Source organism: Penicillium cataractarum, assembly GCF_028827025.1.
Source record: "Penicillium cataractarum strain IBT 29864 chromosome Unknown utg000008l, whole genome shotgun sequence".
Taxonomy (NCBI): domain Eukaryota; kingdom Fungi; phylum Ascomycota; class Eurotiomycetes; order Eurotiales; family Aspergillaceae; genus Penicillium; species Penicillium cataractarum.
Genome location: NW_026622744.1, coordinates 1,685,974 through 1,705,453, shown reverse-complemented (window position 1 = coordinate 1,705,453; position 19,480 = coordinate 1,685,974). Strand labels below are relative to the sequence as shown.

At 51.0% G+C, this 19,480-nt stretch overlaps 7 protein-coding genes across 7 annotated transcripts; 2 read left to right on the top strand and 5 right to left on the bottom strand.

The window, feature by feature from the left end:
- Positions 1-5: 5 nt before the first annotated feature.
- N7496_009752 (uncharacterized protein) lies at positions 6-3,869 on the top strand (the record flags this gene model as incomplete). Its single annotated transcript, XM_056702665.1, has 7 exons — positions 6-878; positions 945-2,024; positions 2,082-2,117; positions 2,176-2,209; positions 2,402-2,596; positions 2,677-2,816; positions 2,880-3,869. 7 exons carry the CDS (start codon positions 6-8, stop codon positions 3,867-3,869), a joined length of 3,348 nt encoding a protein of 1,115 aa, XP_056551665.1.
- Positions 3,870-4,150: 281 nt separating this feature from the next.
- On the bottom strand, positions 4,151-6,614 carry N7496_009751 (fungal specific transcription factor domain-containing protein; the record flags this gene model as incomplete). The annotated part of the gene is made up of 4 exons (XM_056702664.1): positions 4,151-5,317; positions 5,377-5,427; positions 5,480-5,602; positions 5,661-6,614. 4 exons carry the CDS (start codon positions 6,612-6,614, stop codon positions 4,151-4,153), a joined length of 2,295 nt encoding a protein of 764 aa, XP_056551664.1.
- Positions 6,615-7,807: 1,193 nt separating this feature from the next.
- On the bottom strand, positions 7,808-9,595 carry N7496_009750 (uncharacterized protein; the record flags this gene model as incomplete). The annotated part of the gene is made up of 5 exons (XM_056702663.1): positions 7,808-7,936; positions 7,992-8,110; positions 8,166-8,520; positions 8,578-9,215; positions 9,286-9,595. 5 exons carry the CDS (start codon positions 9,593-9,595, stop codon positions 7,808-7,810), a joined length of 1,551 nt encoding a protein of 516 aa, XP_056551663.1.
- Positions 9,596-10,077: 482 nt separating this feature from the next.
- Positions 10,078-11,630, bottom strand: N7496_009749 (class-II fumarase/aspartase family protein; the record flags this gene model as incomplete). Its single annotated transcript, XM_056702662.1, has 3 exons — positions 10,078-10,710; positions 10,765-11,415; positions 11,478-11,630. 3 exons carry the CDS (start codon positions 11,628-11,630, stop codon positions 10,078-10,080), a joined length of 1,437 nt encoding a protein of 478 aa, XP_056551662.1.
- Positions 11,631-12,575: 945 nt separating this feature from the next.
- On the bottom strand, positions 12,576-13,975 carry N7496_009748 (thiolase family protein; the record flags this gene model as incomplete). Its single annotated transcript, XM_056702661.1, has 4 exons — positions 12,576-12,615; positions 12,684-13,085; positions 13,144-13,778; positions 13,838-13,975. The coding sequence occupies 4 exons, from the start codon at positions 13,973-13,975 to the stop codon at positions 12,576-12,578; spliced, it is 1,215 nt and encodes a 404-aa protein (XP_056551661.1).
- Positions 13,976-14,411: 436 nt separating this feature from the next.
- On the bottom strand, positions 14,412-16,551 carry N7496_009747 (FAD-binding oxidoreductase; the record flags this gene model as incomplete). The annotated part of the gene is made up of 7 exons (XM_056702660.1): positions 14,412-15,290; positions 15,347-15,385; positions 15,436-15,520; positions 15,568-15,952; positions 16,015-16,170; positions 16,225-16,235; positions 16,295-16,551. The coding sequence occupies 7 exons, from the start codon at positions 16,549-16,551 to the stop codon at positions 14,412-14,414; spliced, it is 1,812 nt and encodes a 603-aa protein (XP_056551660.1).
- A 1,119-nt stretch (positions 16,552-17,670) lies between these two features.
- On the top strand, positions 17,671-19,349 carry N7496_009746 (3-oxoacid CoA-transferase; the record flags this gene model as incomplete). The annotated part of the gene is made up of 3 exons (XM_056702659.1): positions 17,671-17,938; positions 18,034-18,228; positions 18,289-19,349. 3 exons carry the CDS (start codon positions 17,671-17,673, stop codon positions 19,347-19,349), a joined length of 1,524 nt encoding a protein of 507 aa, XP_056551659.1.
- Positions 19,350-19,480: the final 131 nt, after the last annotated feature.

The following is a 19,480-nucleotide window of genomic DNA, read 5'->3' as shown; positions in this document are numbered from 1 at the left end:
GCACAATGTGGCGCGACCGCATCTCCGGCCAGTCGACTCCCTCCAGCGTGAATCGCGCGCCCTCAATACCCCGGAGATCCTCCTCCCAGCTATCTCGTGGCCCTTATAGCAATCGACCCGGTGCAACCTCCAAGACATCATCTACACCTCTACTATTAACTCCGAGCGACTCGACGACTTCACTTTCGGGGGTTGGACGAGAACCCAATGGCACCGGATTAAGGCAAACAAGCGGACAACGGCCCCGTCCGGCCACCGTTGAGGACCCGATAGAGGTATTGAATGCGATTATTGGCATAAGCGAGTCGGGGAAAGGTGACTCAAAGTCGCCGAATCAGCCAGAATCAAAGCCGTCAGAGCTGATCGAGACGATTGAGTTTGATGGGCTGAGCCTGGAGGAGTTCGTCGCCAAAGCCGACGTGGCAGCTCCCACGCGAAGGACGAAACGTAGTGAGGTCAACGCGCAAACAGTCAAGCAGTTTGAGCAAGAGCGTGACAAATTCCAGGACCTACATACGTCCATCACCGGCTGCGATGATGTGTCCAAGTCGGTTGAGCTCTACTTGAATGACTTCCAGACGGAACTGGGCGCAGTGTCCGCGGAAATCGAAACTCTGCAAACACGCTCCACACAACTAAATGCGATGCTGGAAAATCGACGGAATGTGGAACGACTGCTGGGCCCAGCAGTGGAGGAGATTAGTATCTCCCCCAAGACAGTGCGCACGATTGTCGAGGGTCCAATGGATGAGAATTGGGTGCGCGCATTGAACGAGATGGATGCTCGCACCACTAGCATTGAAGCTAAGGCATCATCGTCAAATGGATTCAAGGCTATTGAAGACGTTCGACCTCTATTGGTAGATGTGAAAAATAAGGTACGTACCATCCGCAGAGCTTCGGGAGGAAATTCCAGGAAGAACATGGATTAACTGTGGAAATAGGCGATTGAACGAATTCGAGACTACCTGGTGTCGCAGATCCGAGCAATGCGATCGCCAAACATCAACTCTCAGATCATTCAGCAACAACGCCTGGTGAAGTTTAAGGATCTTTACACATATCTCTCCAAGGCGCACCCTGCCCTTGCCGGGGAGATTGCACAGGCCTACATCAACACCATGCGCTGGTATTATACATCCAACTTTACGCGTTACTTACAAGCCCTGGAGAAGATTAAGGTATACCCCAGTGATCGAAATGAGGTTTTGGGAGGCGATCCCTCGGCCCACCGAACTGGCAACATCCTCCCAGGCGGCCGAGCTGGCTCTGCTGCCCATGATCCTTTCTCTCTGGGTCGACGCATCGATATCCTTCGAAACACCAACCAGCAGGCCTTGTCGTCCTACCTAGCGGAACAAGACAACGCTTATCATGGGATCGAAGTACCGTTCCGAAATTTCAACGTTGCGCTGGTGGACAATGTATCCGCCGAGTATTCTTTCCTCACAGAGTTCTTCTCTCCTTTCACATTCCATGAGATTTCACGCAAGGTTGTGGAAATTTTCCAGGCTGTCTTTACCCTGGGCCAGAACCTCACCAAGAAGCTGATCGACAACACTACTGACTCTTTGGGTGTTTTGATCTGTGTGCGTCTCAACCAACACTCAGCTTTTGACCTTCAGCGACGCAAAGTACCCGTCGCTGACTCCTATATCAATGGTATCAACATGCACCTTTGGCCGCGCTTTCAGATGATCATGGATCTTCATGGGGAATCTCTCAAGCGAGCTGGTTCCAACACCGGACGCAGTGCCGTTTCCGCTCTTTCTCTAGCTGGTGGAGATGATCTAAAGCAGTCATCGGCACCGCACTTCCTGACACAACGGTTCGGACAGTTGCTGCACGGCATCCTCGTGCTGAGTAGTGACGCCGGGGACGACGAGCCCGTGGCAAACAGTTTGGCGCGCCTGAGAAGTGAATTTGATACCCTCCTGGCCAAACTCAGCCGAAACGGCACCGATGCCAAACGCAGAGAACGATTCCTGTTTAACAATTATTCGTTGATATTGACCATCATTAGTGTATGTCTCGATCTCTCCCACTAGCTCACCAGAGGCAAATGCTGACTTGAGACGTAGGACACCAAAGGCAAATTAGCCACCGAACAGAGACAGGTAAGCCTTGATGACCCGAGGTGTGCTCTTCAGATGTGCTAACTTACTATGATCATAGCATCTGGACGAGATGTTGAAGAACTGCAGCAAGCGTTAGCGATCGCATAGCGTCTGGTGATATGTACATTCTACCGCAAGGACTCTATGAGCATTAGATAGCCTTTCTTTTTGAACATAAGCATTTAATCAACTTTGAAGAGAACAAACACCTCAGTTTTGTAACCATCTGTATTGGTAAATATCTTGTCTAAGTTGTCTTGCACTCGGGAGCTGACCGATCCGAGGCGGAGCCCGCGATCGGCGCGATCCCCGTCCGCGGGGCCTCCGCCTTATCGCGTCGTCAATTGCTCAATTAAATTGTTACAACTCTCCAATTGCTCCTGCTCGTGATGTCGGTGCGCAGGATTGTACCAAGATCCCCTGCATTGCGCCGCTGCTTTTCAAGTGCGCAAGTTCACCACGCAGACTTCACCCATGCGGTAAGTGCTCTTGCGATATGCGCTATGCGATATGGCACTATAGCTGCCAGCTGGGGGGCAGACCTAACGAGAGCTCGAAGCTGACCTCGCAAAGGTTATTGGCGCCGGTGTCGTCGGCCTCTCAGTAGCTAGACAACTCGCCGCGCGCGAGGGCACTTCCACCATTCTTCTTGAACGACACGATGCACCAGGAACCGAGACGAGCAGTCGCAACTCCGAGGTGAGAGCTTTACCCAAGACCAAAGAGTGAACCCGACCTGACACACACTCAATTGACGCGCAGGTTATCCACGCCGGCCTCTACTACCCAGCCGACTCCCTAAAAACCAAACTCTGCATCCGCGGCCGCAATCTCCTCTACGAGCTGTGCTCCAAGCACGCCATACCCCACCGCAACACCAAAAAATGGATCGTCGCCCAAACCCCCGAACAATGGGAAGCTGCTCTACGGGTCCACACCCACGCCCAAGCCCTAGGCGACGCCCCGACTCGGCTCGTCGGCGCCGCCGAAGCGGCCACCCGAGAACCCGACGTCAAAGCTAACGCGGGTATCGTCGAGAGCGAGACGACCGGTATAGTGGATAGTCACTCGCTGATGACGTATCTGCACGGTGACTTTGAAGATCGCGGTGGGGACTGCGCGTTTAAGACGCGCGTGACGGGTGTGGAGCCCGTTGTTGGCGGCGGGTATAAAATCACGGCCGTGTCTGGGGAGGATGGTTCCGAGACGAGCTTCACCGCTGAGACGGTGATTAATAGTGCGGGCCATGGTGCTTGCGCTATAAATAATCTGCTGCTCCCGTCGGAGCGGCATCAAGTCCCGCATTATGCGAAGGGCACGTACTTCTCGTACAGTGCGTCGCGGCCTCGGACGTCGGTGCTGGTATACCCGGTGACCATGCCCGGGCATGGGGGTCTGGGTACGCATCTAACGCTCGACATGGGTGGGCGAATTCGCTTTGGGCCCGATGTTGAGTGGGTGGATGATCCTAATGACCTGCAGCCTAGCAATGCGCGTTTGGAGCAGGCTATCCCCGAGATCTTGTCTTATATGCCTGGCGTGGATCCGTCGGCTATCGCGTTGGATTACTGCGGTATTAGGCCGAAGTTGGGCCGGGGCGGTGCCGTGAATATAGGCCAGGGATTCCAGGACTTTATTATTCAAGAGGAAGAGGGATTCCCTGGGTTTGTGAACCTGTTGGGAATTGAAAGTCCGGGCTTGACGAGTTGCTTGGCTATTGGGGAGATGGCCGATGGAATACTTTATCGGTAGGTGAGAGAAACACCGACCTCATTGCGTGTTTTGTATTTAGCGTCGTGAGCTATTTCCTCCTTGTACAGAAAAGGACCTTTGCATGAGATATAGACAACATGGGTCAACGCAGGAGCAATGTTTAAGCAATGATTTACCTATATACCTATTCTTATTATCTATATCGATGTCTGTCATTAAAGTCATATTCGCGGTAGAACCAGCCGCCCACAATGCTCCAGGAAGTCTGATAGTTATACACAAAGCCAGGTGACTGAATGAAAAAAAAATGCCATGGATTCTCACTCCACGTCCATCAAAACGTCACTCATAATATGAAGGACATATGAGAATTTCTTGACACTCCATTTCCCCGAGTCTTTGAGCAGGTTCGCATAATCAAGAAGAATCCGCCGAGCAGACTGATACCCACCCTGAACGGGTACGCCGCGCAAGTAAATCGTTGCTCCATTGCGGATGAAATTCACTGCTGGATCGTTGGTCGGTGAGAATGCCTGACTACCCCGCGGCTCCATAAAGCTCGTAAACCCCTCCGTGCCAACCTGTTGCCAATCAATATCATCCATCAACTCGATAGAGCCAACGCTGGACAGCCCACTAGCAGAGCCAGGGGCCATGAATGTGTAGAGACCAAGGATGAGGGCCGCGGAGAAGAGCGAGAAGACAGAGTGGAAGGTAGGATGATCGGAGGCCTTGCGGTTGGTCATGGCTTTGTAGATGTGGGCGGCGTGCAAGCACGCTCTTCTCGCGGCGGGTGTCTGTGACCATTCAGCGATGTCATCGAGTGCTTTTCGTGCCGGGCCCGGCCCAGCCCGTCCAGCAGCGAAGTCGAAGATCTGGATATCGGCCGTGAGCATCATGCACATATGATGCCACATGACGAGGGCGTTGGGGTTTAGTCGTTCCATTGCTTCACCGTAGGTGCTTGAGATCTGAGACTGCAAAGAAGGAAGGCATCTCGCGCGGCCGTCCATAGCGTATGTATGGCACGGGGCAAACGGATAGCTTGCGCGATTGGAGAGGAGGCGATGGTAGGCTTCAGACTGGCGGAGTTGAATCATCGCCAGGACAGTCTGGATACATAGTTCATCCATAGGCCCTTCGAGGGCGGGAATATTGATGTTTTCCGACGGCGCCAGCGCCGTGGGCATCAGGATCCGCTTGCCGCTACGGATGAGCTGGGTCCAACGTATGGATGAATGAGCTTTGAAAAGGGCTTCGTTGCAGGGCATGATGATCTGGATCGAGTCGGGGACTATGATAGGGCTTGTCGAGAGGAGAGCGGAATACCAGGAGTCTAAAAACAGCAACCCGATAATAATTTTCTTGCAGGTCTCGACTTTCGACCATGCCTTCCAGCGCATGTCGATGTCGGGCACCATTTCAAACAGGCTCATATCGAGTATCTGGCCCTCAGTTGCAGCGAAGAGTCCGTGGCGTTGAGTGATCTGCGAGTTGGGTTTATTAGCCGGCGCTCGAAAAAGGATTACTCAAAGTATGTACTTACCGACATGAGATTCACATAGAGCATCTGACATTGTTCCAGATGATGTTTCTCCTATAGATGGATTAGTCTTAATAAGCAGCGTGGGACAAGAAGTGACTCCTACCCCAGTGAGAACAGCGAGGTTGAGGAACAAGAAAGCTGTAGCAAAAATGGACATTGCGCTGGCTGGAGACTCAATTCCCATGGTGCACTTGGCAAGGTCGGCCGTTACTTTCTCGAGCATATGCTATAGTCTGCGTTAGCATCCTAAACTTGTTTTTGAGATCCTATACCGAAGTGCTCACAGTAAAGTTCTTCGATACAAAACTGGCCGTGCCTTTAGTTCCCAGCAGCATCATGCCGATGAGGCACATCACGTAGAGCAGAGGAAGGCGCGTTTTCTTAGCGGAAAAGGTAGGAAGGTGAACAAACGGCACGAGCGGGTGGAACGTGCGGAAGTAAAGATCTAGCGCCATGTCTAGAATCTCTGCAGGAGGGAAATTGGCAAAAGTCATAGAGGCCGAGCCGGTCGTAGACGGGGACGTGCCCTCATTGCGTGGTGACTGCATTTGCGGGTAGGCAAAGGCCTGACCGAACGCTGCCTGAAGGCGTCTCCTGCAATCATCGTCTACGCCACAACGAGATCCTTGGAGCAGGCCAGAATCTTCTGCTACATATGGTGAGTTCAGCGAAAAGAGATTGTCTCCATCTGTGTAGACAATGTCCCGCCACAGACTGTTCATGAGTCGGCCAGTGTGATTCGGCGGTGCAAGCCAACACCGTTGAACTTTGGTAAAACGTTCAGTGGGAATGTTATCACATCCCGATTTGCCGCTATCGACAGAGTTGCGGTTCTGTTGATCCGGCGTGAGCACTGCGTTTTCGCTTATGATAGGGAAATGGCCATCTCTCATCAGATCCAAAGAGCCGTGATTGGATCCTGTGTCCGTACGCGGCTCGAGCCACAGCTGTAGCATATCATTTGGCACGGTGTCAAAGGTTATGCTATTCCGCTGCGCATTTTGATCACCGGGAGTCACTTCATTCCATCCGAAGTAGGTCTGCTGCTCATCGAGTATCATGGAATTGATATCGGGCCCAGCGCGCACTGATATATCAGCCAAAAAATCCAGGGACGACGATGGGAGACCATTCGCCGAGAGAGTCATGTCACGAGGAGTGGTGAGATTGTGTATTTGGTGCGCCTCTGAACCGACAGTTGGAAGAAGCGGCGTCCCGGTTTCTGGACCGGGCAACATTGGCGAGGCACCTGCGATTAACGAGACGTGCTGATCTGGAGCTTGTCCTATTGAAGAATCTTTTCGTTCCACAGCTGTAGCGCTGGCATTGGGTTGATTGTGGCCTTTGGCATGTCGGCTGAGAACATCGCTGTATTTCACTACCCGTTAGATTTCCGGCCGTAAAAATGTCTGGGAAGCTCTCATTTGGGCCGAATCGCGGCCCTCAAGGTAATAATGCAGCTGGTCTTACCTGCGAGAGAAGCGCTTGTGGCACACACTGCACTCGTACGGGCGCTCCTTGGTATCTGTTCGAGTTAGAGTTGCGACCTCGCAAAGGTACTTGCAGGATGGGGAAAAACTGACGTGACCGCTCGTGCCGCTTGAAATGCTCGGTCTTTTTGAACTTGCGGTCACATATAGTGCACTTTCGGAGGACCATGACGGAGTTCGCGACACATCACAGATATCGTATCATGATTTAATCCAGAGAGACGATGGAACGAAAGCTCCCCGGCGAGACTTGAAAGATTGGGTCGAGAGGGGGGAACTCTGGTTAGTCAGCTCCGGGGTTAAGCCGATCGCCGCAAAATGACCTTCTTGTTTTGTTCCCTTTTGACTGGCCTTTCAACTACGGAGTTCTGCTCTTCAAAAGAACCTTTTTACCGAGGATGTGCCGCTTCCATGTCCAATAAGGCCACTGCGGGACTAAATCCCTGCTTGCCTACGAATTACAAAACTGGATTCCGGTCAGCATGTCGCATAGGCCGCTCTAGTGCAAGCCACTGGAAATTCCCCGTGGGGGAGACAAGGCGAAGCTGCTCCGAGCCCTAAACGACGGGTTCCACTGCAGATCTGTACGAGTCTGGTCTGCCATGCGACAGAGAGTTACAAATTCGAAGAATGGAGGCAATGGAAAATGGCCCAATGCATTGATATCACCCAGTAAAGACGAACCACCCTTCCAAACTCATCGCATCCGTTCTGGAATACTGATTTCTTCAACATTTTCTCGCTGAATCAGCGAGCATAGCGAGTCGCTCATTGGCCCACGCATCCCCTCATGCCGGCAGTTGGCAATTTCGGCAAATACCGATAGTGTTTGACGCCACGCCACTACCAGAATGTTGTACGGATGAAGGTGAAACAAGACCCAAAATCCACCAAGGGTCCAACATGCAGCTTATGAAAAAGGCAAAACGATCGAGATCACATCATTGACACACAAGCTGAGCTAGTTGCTCATCGTCATAATACGCCTCCAACCGCTGCCTCCGAGCCTCATTGTCGGCTTTGACCTGTTTGAGGATCTCTTGAATGTTTGGATACGAGGAGAATTTGTCCTGGAAAGTTCAATCAGATATGCACGAGACTTTGGTTATACCCATGGCAACGTACCGGCAGAGCATCCCACACCTTTGGATCTGTGCCCTGGTTCTTGAAAGTCCCGCAGCCAGTGCGGGCGTACTCGGTGAACAGGAATGATCGACTGCTCTCGATCATAATGGTCATTTGGTCTGCAATCATCAGTAATGCATCCACTATAATGATCAAGGTTCCAAGGTCACTCACTCTCGAGAATCCTGCGAGGCTCATTCACTTGATTCCTCATTTCGTACACGTATGCTTCGTTGAAGTTGCCATGTGGAGTGTGGCTAATTTCGACACTTCCACCACCCGGGAGGAAATCGTCGGATCGCCCGAGACCGTTACCATATAGACTAGCCAGGAACTCTGTGGCCGAATTCCGGTGGAAATACGGTAGACGGAAGGTGTTGGAGGCGACATCCCACCGTGGACCGAACCACAAAAAGTCAACCAGGGGAGTGACAGGGTCCCGGGAGGGGGCAGTGAGGACGACGTTCACAGAGGGATCAGTATGATCGATAGAGGTCGAGTTTTGGCTCGAGAACTTTGTTAGATCGTACTGCATGAGAAAAGGTCAGTATCTGATCAACCTTGACATGTGGATGTATTGACCCACCTTATACGGGACGACATTCCCATGCCACGCAACTACGTCGAATGGACTATGGTCCTGCTCGATGGCATGATACAATCCATTTGCCTTGTTCACAATTGACCAGTCCTTATGCAACTCCTCGTCAATATACGCCACTGGATGCAGGAAGTCGCGAGGATTCGCCAGACCATGTCCACCCAAAGGACCCAAGTCTGGTAGTACCCAGCTGGATCCCCAAATCTCGGTGATATAACCTCGAGCAACACTGTGACCAGGGTTTAGACGAACTGCAAAACGGATACCGCGAGGAATCACGCAAATTTCACCAGGCTGGACGAACAGCCTGCCCAGCTCAGTCTGAATGTCCAAGTTACCCAGCTGCGCGACGATGAGTAAATCGCCGTCTGTGTTGCAAAATGCGCGCTGTTCCATGTCCGAATTGATCATGAAGACGTACAAGGCAACACCCTCACGCAGGTTGGGATCGCCACTTCCACCAAGTGTGTGTAAACCGTCAACAAAGTCGATTCTCTCGTTGTCCGCGGGCAACGGGAAGGGTGCCCATTCGCTTTGTTCTGCTAGTGTCGAAACTTTCGGGTTGAGGGTCAAGAAACAATTCTCAATGTCAGACCTGTGGGGAATGTTGGCTTTGTAGCCATCTATAGAGTGGAAGTCAGAATCGTGAACCAATTATTAGTCCAAGCATTGGAAGCTCATGTTATAACGTACTGTGAGCAGCAGCAGGCCGCACTCGGTACATGTACGTGCTGAAATTTGCTGCGCGAGGCGCTCCAAAAGCCGAGTATGTAATTCCTTCGGTGTACAAGCCAAAGCGCGCTTCTTGAGGATTATTCTGTCCTGCCGGTAGAGTTCCAGGTATAACCTCCGACTGGTGTCTGTTGCCAAATCCGGGATTATACTCATAGGGGTCGTTTTCCCGTGTGGGCTTGCGTGACATGGTATCCGTATAGTGAAAGACCTTTTGCAGGTCCTTTACTGGCGTCCTCTCCTGGACTGGTGGCATCGGTGGAGCTGCCATGGTTGTCGAATGTGTGACTGAATTTGGCAAAATGGATGCTTTTGCGCAGACTCCAGAAAGGTTGAGTATCATGGGTATTGTCAAGAAGAGATTGGCATAAGCTCTTCTTCAGTTTATAATGCGGCTTTCACTGCACGAATACCCCAGTATTCCATGCTTTGGAGACCCCACATTGACCTCAGCAGCCCCTATTGAGACCTTGGGTTTGGCTATGGGCCGACCCGGATTGTCCATCAGCTCTCTCATGCGGGGCTATGTGGATGTGGAGCAGGTGAGCATAGCAGCCTGAGCTTGACCTTGTGATCGACCAGAATTAACACCTTGCTCATTTGTTTATGGCGAGGGTATTCCTCAGAAACCAAGATATGGGTAGAAATGAAACCTTGTATGGGATAGCCAAATTCTAGTTCGCCACTGTATGTGGCTACTATTCACAACATGGGATTTAAAGTATCGAAGATAGTTTATTGATAGGAAATAATTTAGTTGACAGCCAATACATCATCCACCATTCTCGCTGATGAGCCAAGGTAGTTCTCAGGATTGCAGAGCTCCGCCAGACGCTGTTGGCTCATTTTGAGAGTGACTTCCTCCTTCTCCAAGAGGCACTCAAGAAGTGTCCGATCATTCTCAATACTCTCACGGCACGCTTCATAAACAATATCATGGGCTCGCTGACGGCCCACATAAGGAGCTAGACCCATCATCACAGCCTCTCCCACAATCAGTCCTTTGGTGGAGTGGAGATTGTCCAACATCTTCTGGGTGTTGACTGAGAGGCCAGAAAGAGCAAATTGTGTCTGCGATAGGGCTCCAACAGCAATTACAAAGCTCTCCGGTACAGCTACCCATTCCAGGTGCCAGGGGCCAGAGGCGCGCTCAAAGTCAGCGACCATACCGTCGAGAACCAGACCTGCGTTGGACCGGAGGATCTTGGATGCAGCCAAGATCACCTCACTGGAAATGGGATTCCGTTTTTGCGGCATGGTGGAAGATGCCCCACGATGAGGTACGAAAGGCTCTGCAACTTCGCTGAACTCATTGGAAGACATGATAATGATGTCCAGGGCAAGCTTGCCCATGGTGCCTCCAATAAGAGCCAGGAGGTTGGCGGCCTTTTTAATAGTCAGTAGGATTCCATTGTAGATATATTTTTATAGAGAACGAACCTCGGCAATACCATCACGAGCAACATGCCAGGAAATGGAGGGATTATGGAGACCAAGCTCTTGTGCCAGAGCCTTGCGTACTCGGACTCCGTCATCTCCGGATCCTAAGGAGGAGAGTGTACCTGCAGCCCCGCCAAATTGGACAAGCAAAGCTCTCTTTCGAAGCTCCTCCAACCTTTCGGCATGGCGCTGGAAACCAGAGAGCCAGACAGCACACTTATAGCCAAAGGTCACCGGTAGGGCATGTTGCAAATGCGTGCGTCCAGCCATGGGGGTATCTTTGTATTTCTCCGAGAGCTCCCGAAGAGTCTTGATGACATCCTTGAGAAGCCGCTCAACGATGTCCAATCCCTCCTTCATTTGCAAAACACTCGCTATGTCCATGATATCTTGTGTAGTCGCTCCCCAGTGTACATATTTGCCAGCTTCATCGCCACAGATATCCGACAGCTGGCGCACCAGAGGCAGGATAGGGTAACCGACGATCTCAGTTTCGTGTCGTAAGCGCTCAAAGTCCAGATTGGATTCTTCCACTTTTTGGGTGATTCGAGGCCCAATATCCTTTGGGATGACACCACAATTGGACTGGGCACGAGCAAGAGCGGCCTCGGCATCTATACAACGACGGATGTATGCTTCGTCGTCGAAGACCTGAAAGTATTTAGCATGATTTCGCAAGAAAATAGCCAGTAAAAGAACGATAATGGACCTACCTTGCGAATTTCTTCAGTGCCAAACAGAGTGCGGAAGATACTCGAGTCAATCGCGCTCACGGAACCAATTGACCTCCGGCCATTGGCGGAGGCAATGGTGATGATCGGTCGACTTGTCGTGGCTCGGGATAGCCGTGCCAGGCGCAAAAACATTGACATCTCGTTCGAAGACGCGCTTTGCTAAGATCCGACGGAAACAAGGTGATGATTTGAAACTATCACGAATTATCCAGTTTCATATGTCACCCTGAACAACCTCTCTGGACAGTCCACCGCCTGAAGATGGGGCGATTGTTCTCCTGCGTTGCGGTCAAGGGCTGACCCCACATAACAAACCACTGGGTGGTGGGGCTCTGGGGCGCTGGCGATAGTGACGCTGGACTTTCTGAACGAGCGATCAAATGCAGAAAAATGATTGATTTTCAATGTCTTGTACCATAAGCTTGATATTATGAGGCCCAAATAGGTAACTTCAAGCTTCATAACAACCTATATTCGAAGTAGAAATCCCTGCCCTCTCAACGATGGAATTCCCTAAGCAAAGCATTTAGCCACCGCTCTCTCTGAGTCTCTATACATTTTAGCTATAGTTGGAAACGAGCAATAAATTGTAGACGAGCCGTCGAGGATGCGAAATTTCTCTTTGTGCAACCTCGGCCTTCATCCATGTCATTCTTGTGAATTCTGGCAGTGATTCAGCATTCTATTTGAGAAAATTTGGTCCAATTTCGACTTGCCAATTTTGATAGTTAACATCACCCGGATGGTTAAGGTCTTAAAGATCGTTACAACTTTTGCGTATACGAGATTATGTACTGGAACCTACTCGTTGATATCTTTGGAGACTATAAGGCCCTGTAACCGTATCATCAACATCTACCTTACTAAATAAAGTATTTAGAGGTAGCCCGGTCTCCTTAATTTTTGAGCATTTAAAGCCGATCAGCTAATTTATTGATTTACAATTCAAGGACACCAGCGAAGCGAGCAGATACATCAAAAGAAAATAGAAAACAGAGTGGTTTGCGACGATTTTAGCGAAAGCTAGACTCCAAATCCATCTCATAGTCTTGCAAGACCGTAGCTAATCCACGATGTCTACTCTCGAATGAAAAGGGATGCAACGCCCATGCCAGTACTGTGAACATAGAATTAGCACGGCAGCAATTGAGAAAACGCCAATGCAGCAGGATACGCAAAACTCACCTAGCACACATGCTCACAATCCCAACCTCCTTATCCTGTCGCTGTAGCTCCGCAAGAAGAGTAGCAGTCTGCCGAGCACCAGTCGCACCTACAGGATGACCGAGTGCAATAGCTCCACCGTTGCAATTAGTCTTGCTCATATCAATCCCTAACTCTCGAAGACAGTAAATTGACTGGCTGGCAAATGCCTCGTTCATCTCCACTAGATCGACGTCCTTGTTTTCAATTCCGAGATATTTGTATAAGTTGCGAATAGCAAAGATAGGGCCAATGCCCATTTCATCGGGAGAACAGCCTGCAATTTGAGTACCTGCAAAGCGGGCGATAGGCTTCAGGCCATGAGCATCGGCCCAGGACCGGCGAGCGAGGACAGTGCTTGATGCGCCGTCGGATATTTGAGAACTACCGTGAGATAAAACATTAGCCAAGGGCCCTCTGGATCTTGATGATGAATACTCACGAATTCCCGGCTGTGCTGAAGCCATTTTCCAGAACGGGCTTGAGAGTCGACAATTTCTCGACGGTAGCTCCATGGCGAACACCCTCATCACGCTCCACAATTTGATAAGTAATCTCATCAATACCCTCACTGACATGTCTAGCTCGAATCGGCACGATTTCAGAATTAAATCTGCCCGCCTTTTGCGCCTCACTCGCCCGCCTCTGGCTCTCCGCGGCGAACTCATCCTGCTCACGCCGGCTAATTCCGTACCGCGATGCTACATTCTCAGAGGTCTGCAACATCGGCATAAGACAGTCTCGAGCATCCTTCACAGGTGACTCTTTCATTGTTGCCGACACATCCACGGGAATTCCTCGTGTGGCATAATTCCGAGACATACTTTCCACCCCGCCGGCAAGACCGACATCGATTTGCCCCGCCAGAATCGAGTGGGAAACATGTGTGATGGCCTGGAGACTGCTTGAGCATTGACGGTTGACAGTGTGGAAGGTAGTCGAATTAGGAAATCCAGCGGCATTAAGTGCCATGCGACCGGTTTTGGCGAAGCCTAGCTCTGCCAGGACGTTGCCGATGAGGACGTCGTTAACTTGGCCAGGCTCGATGTTGGCTCGTTGGACGGCTGCTTGCATGACCTTGAAGAAATTAGACAAGAGTTATGCGTCATCTCAGATAGTCGTTTTTATCCACATACTGGCATCAAAATCTCCTCGGGATAGAGGTCCTTGAAACCACCTTTAAACGCCCGTGTGATGGGACTTCGTACTGCAGATAGAATGACCACATCGTTGGGGCTCTTCTTGAGTAACTCCCCCGCCTTTCTGCGCAGCATTTTGATGTCAACGAGAAATATCGAGTAGGAAGAAGTAGCTCACGAGTGTTTGATAATTAATTAAACTTACAGAAGTGTGGACATGGTACTGGTGCATAATGGAGAGCTCCGAGGCTGCTCCGCATGGGCGTGGGGCAATTTCCGCAACCCCTTCACGATCGTTTCGTTTCTTACGGATTTGTATTTGAGAATTCGGGTTTCTTCATGAGAAATACGTATTCTAAAGATATTCCATGCAAAATGTCTTACGTTTGACCAATTGTAAGCCTCAAATATCTGTTCCTACTGCGTTATAGGTCGCTTCCCCATCCATGATTGACGGGGTGTGGGGCAACCAGGAATACATCGAGTCGGTAAACCTGAGGAGGTGTATTGTATTTCAAGCAATCTTTCTGTTCAGACCTTCCGAATTCACACGAGACATGCATCTACCAAGTTAGAGTCTAGTAGACCCCGCACTGGGGATCACCCCTTGCCCTTCAGAACTCTCATCCTTACTACTCATCTCCCAGCCACGCCCACGATACCGCGCCGGCCAGATACCAGACTTACCAGGAGCCAAGATTCCATTGGGATCCAGACAATCTTTAATCTTCTCATTAAACTTCATCAAAGCCCCATCATTCCAGTTATACGTGCCCGCAATTTGGTCCATGAATGCCAGGTGCGTGCGATACTCGCCGTAGCCCTTCCCCGCAGCATCGTCGATCATCCCCCGCAGACAGGCCCGTGCCTTGTCCCGCATAACGGGGTCATCACGGTTGAAGACAATTTCCACGATGAGATGCATCTCGCGTAATCCCACGACAAAGGTCGGGAATATATCCAGATCGAACTCGTCGCAGCGTTTGCGTGCGATATCGAATAGCGCCGTAGCGTCTTGGCCTCGGACTGGTGAGACTGGACTGAATGCAACATGGCCTCCGTTCGGGTGCCAATTAACCCAGCGAAGCTCTTCGAGATCAGGCACGCCCGAGGCGACTCGATCGCGGACCCAGAAGTAGTCGTCGGCGGGGAGACTGGTGGGGTCGATGCGCTGGGCGCCGGGTATCTTCATGAATTCTTTGTGGATGATGTCCAGCTTGTATTTACGGATATCTTGAGGACCGTAGGTCATGCCGTAGTATAGCCATGCGCAGTCACCTTGAGCATGAGACTTTGCTGCATCGTGGATGATTTTATCTGGAACTCGTCCCTTTCCATTATAGTAGGCACTTCGTGGTTTGCCTTCCAAGGCGACTTGCATACTGATGTGGCGGAGTTGAGCGACATTTTCCAGAATCATGGCAATTCGGAGAGGGCGAATGACCTCAATCTATAAAACCAGTGAGAACTAAAGATTTGCGATGAAATAATGCAATGGTTGCCTACCAATTGAGAGAGATCTTCCTCCTTTGGGAAGGTATAGAGCTATTTCGGGGTTAGTTTCAGCAGATGGGAGCAAGAGCGAAGAATCATACATAGCTTTCATAGCCGCCAGGGTTGGGCATCAAACCAAATCCCATCTTCGTCACAATGCCCATGTTGGATTGAGAGAAAATGCCACTATGAAAATGTCAGCTATAACCCAGGGAAAACACAGTAATACTCACTCAGCAGTCGGCCCAAAACCATAAGGGAACAGCTGCCAGCTATTGTTCCCGGGCAGAGCTCCCATCCCAGTTCTAATAACTTCACCGGTAGGAAGAACAACTTCCATTCCAGAGTGCATCATCCAGTGATCACCGTAAGGAGTATAACCGACACCCCGATCCATTGCATTTCCCAGGACGGAGCCACCTCCAATATCGGGCACATCAACCCATAGATTCTTGAGACCACGGGCTTGAATCTCCTCGTACAAGGCAAAGTAAGTCACGCCTGGCTCTACCAAGCACGTACAGTCGTCAGGATTGATGTCGAGGATTCGGTTCATTCGGCGTCCGAGATCGATTACGACTGAACCACGGACTCGAGGGGCGGCGCCACCGTAGCCATCTATGAAAATGGGTTGTATGTTAGCTCTGTAATTCTGGATTGAAAGTGAGCTAAGCTCTTACAATTGCGCCCAATTGAGATTGGAGAAATGGGGATACGATGTTTGTTTGCCCAGCGAACGATTGCCTGGACTTCTTCCGTGGTACCCGGATAGACTATTGCCGATGCGACAAAGTCATCTTCCTGAGACACGTGCATTCCATCGTGGGTGTTAGGATCTGCGAGTCTGTTAGCTAGATTGACAGTCGAGATAGCCGACAAACGATACTAACTCTCCATATACCTGGTGGGATGATTGTTAGCTAACCAGGCCTGGAAAATTTACAGAAGTATCAAGCATACCACCCATCGACCAGCTTTGTCACGAGTTCCACATGCTCTTTACCCAGCTCTGCACTGAGCTCCTCGATAGCTTTGTGGAATGCATTCTCACTTATTCCCTGTGGGATAGCCACCTTGGACTTGTTGCTCGGAGACTTAGTGGTAATATTGAAGATGGCAGACTTGGCTTGCTGGGCCTTGTCAAAGAGTCGTGCTGGAATGCCATTATGTTTCTCGGACAGCAGCGGTGTTGGGGGGACAGTATTCTTGGCAGCCATTGTGAGATAGCAGAAGATTTACAGATTCTGATAAGCAGCAGTCCATTTGCCTCTGGTTTTATCTTTCTATATGGAGAGTAATTCGGGGGGAATTCCGCATGTCGTCGCTATTGTCTCAAGCCGATTGGATTAGAGGCGTAGGATTACGAGGCCATGGAAGAGAAGAATGTACATGATATCCTTGCATTGCCAGCTCATTTGTTCTTTTTTAGCTAGACGGGATTACCCCGGACAGGGATGTACTGCAGAGGCGGGACATACTACGTAGTACAGTATGTATACACTACTGTATACAGTAGTGTATAGTAGCATGCACGGGGAGCGGAGATGGTGAGGGGAAACGGCCCCGCCCGTTGATCTGCACCCCAAAAAGCCAAACTTAGGGTATGGGAGACCTGAGGCATTCAAGAATATTTTCTAGAATCTGGAGAGAACTCTTCATCTTCACTCCCTACTAGGACATTAATTATCGTAGCTCGGAATCCAACGTCAAAAGTCAACGGGCCGGGAGGATCGGGTTCGGCTATGGAGGGAACAATCCCGAATGCTTCTCGTCCGCTGCCGATGCCAGTCCCGGTGGTAAATTACCGGTAATACCAGGCCTGATTTACCAAATACCGTACGAGCAGTAAAATAAGGCCAACAAGGGAAATGAATACATTTTTGCCTTATTTCGCCTTCTTTTCACCAGCTTCAACTCTGGCCCACCAACATCAATCGGCATGCCACAGATTACGATCCTCCACATTATGAGCCCTCAGTTTCCACCCCGCATCCAATGCCCTCCCCATCATGAGAGCACATGCCCACATTCCCCAGCCCATCGCCAGCCCTGACTCCGTTCGGGAAGGGTTGTGGGGTCGGCTTCCGATGGCGGCAAAGGGCTGGGGACTGGCCGCGCTGCCAGTCCGACTTGTGGGGAATTGACTGGTGGCCACTGAGCGGTGACCTCCGGCTAAGTGTTTTTTTCGGCTCCTATGGCTCTGCTCCTAGCCGAAAGCTTCCTTGGGGAATGGGGTCAACTTTCGCGATCATGAACTCTTCTTCTTTTTCTTCTCTCTTTCTGCTGGCTCAGAAAGCACACTCATCCGTGATCTCTCAAGGCTAGTCGACACCATCATGTCGCGGTCTTTCCCTGCGGTCTCGGTGTTCCGCCCCGTCTGGCGGCGGAACTTCTCTGCTTCAACTGCTAAGAGTGCCATTGACAAGCGCGCCAGCTCCGCTGCTGATGCGATCAAGAACATGAAGGGCCCGGCCACCGTCCTGGTCGGTGGTTTCGGTTTCTCTGGTGTCCCTAACACTCTGATCAACGCTGTCCGCGATCGTCCCGATATCACGGATCTGACCGTTGTCTCGAACAATGCTGGTATGCCCGGCGCTGGTCTCGGTGAGTTTTCCCCCCCCAACATCTTCAATTGTAGTGCAATTGGAGAAATCTCGATCTGGGTGAGGGTATCTGCTAACTTGGATATCTCTCCAAAGGCCAACTCCTTGAGTCCAAGCAGATCAGCAAGATGATCGCTTCCTTCATTGGCGAGAACAAGGTGTTCGAGAAGATGTATCTCACCGGTGACCTTGCTCTGGAGCTCACTCCCCAGGGCACCATCGCTGAGAAGTGTGCTGCTGGAGCGGCTGGCGTTCCGGCTTTCTATACCCCCGCTGCTTTTGGTACTATCGGTGAGTAGCTACAGCCTGACAGCTAGACGAGGAGAAGAAACTAATCATAGCTCTATTTAGTGCAAACTGGTGAACTCCCCGTTCGTTACAACAAGGATGGCTCTGTGGCTGAGAAGTCCAAGCCTAAGGAAACCCGCGTTTTCAACGGCAAGGAATACCTTTTGGAAGAATCGATTTTTGGTGACTACGCTCTGGTTAAGGCTCACAAGGCCGACAAGCTCGGTAACTGCCAGTTCCGCAAGTCTATGAACAACTTCAACGAGGCTATGGGCAAGAACGCCAAGTTCACCATTGTCGAGGCCGATGAGATCGTCGAGGTTGGCGAGATTGACCCCGAGAACATCCACCTGCAGGGCATCTACGTCGACGCTGTCATCAAGAGCACTGAGAAGAAGCAGATCGAGAAGGTTACCTACGCTAAGGACCCCTCCGAGATGCTCGCTGCTGGCTCCGGTGATGCTACCGCCCGCCGTGAACGTATTGTCAAGCGTGCCGCCAAGGAATTCAAGGACGGCATGTACGTCAACCTTGGTATTGGTATTCCTCTGATTGCCCCGTCCTACCTCCCCGAGGGTGTCGAGGTTGTCCTGCAGGCTGAGAACGGTATTCTGGGTCTGGGTGGCTACCCCCAGCCCGGTCAGGAGGACCCCGACTTGATCAACCCCGGCAAGGAGACCGTCACCCTGGGCCGTGGTGCTTCCCTGTTCGGTTCCCACGAGAGCTTCGGTATGATTCGCGCTGGCAAGATCGATCTCACTATGCTTGGTGCCCTCCAGGTCAGTCAGTACGGCGATCTGGCCAACTTCATGCTTCCCGGTAAGGTCAAGGGTATTGGTGGTGCCATGGATCTGGTTGCCAACCCCGAGAAGACCAAGGTCGTTGTCACTATGGAGCACACCGACAAGAAGGGTAACCCCAAGATTCTGGCCGACTGCACCTTCCCCCTGACCGGCCCCCGCTGTGTCTCTACCATCATCACCGACCTCGCTGTCTTCGATGTCAGCACCACCGAGGGTCTGACCCTGATCGAGCACGCCGAGGGCGTCACCGTCGAGGAGATCCGCAGCAAGACTGCCGCTCCCTTCAAGGTCTCCGAGAACCTCAAGCCTATGCAGCTGTAAATGCATGGGAAAATATAAACCCCATTAGACTTCATGTTTTGGATACGGTGTCTGTTATTTTTGCGCATGTCAATACTCCCTGTAGATTGTGAAAATTGATCCTTTTTTTTTCTCTTCAACTTTACTTCCAG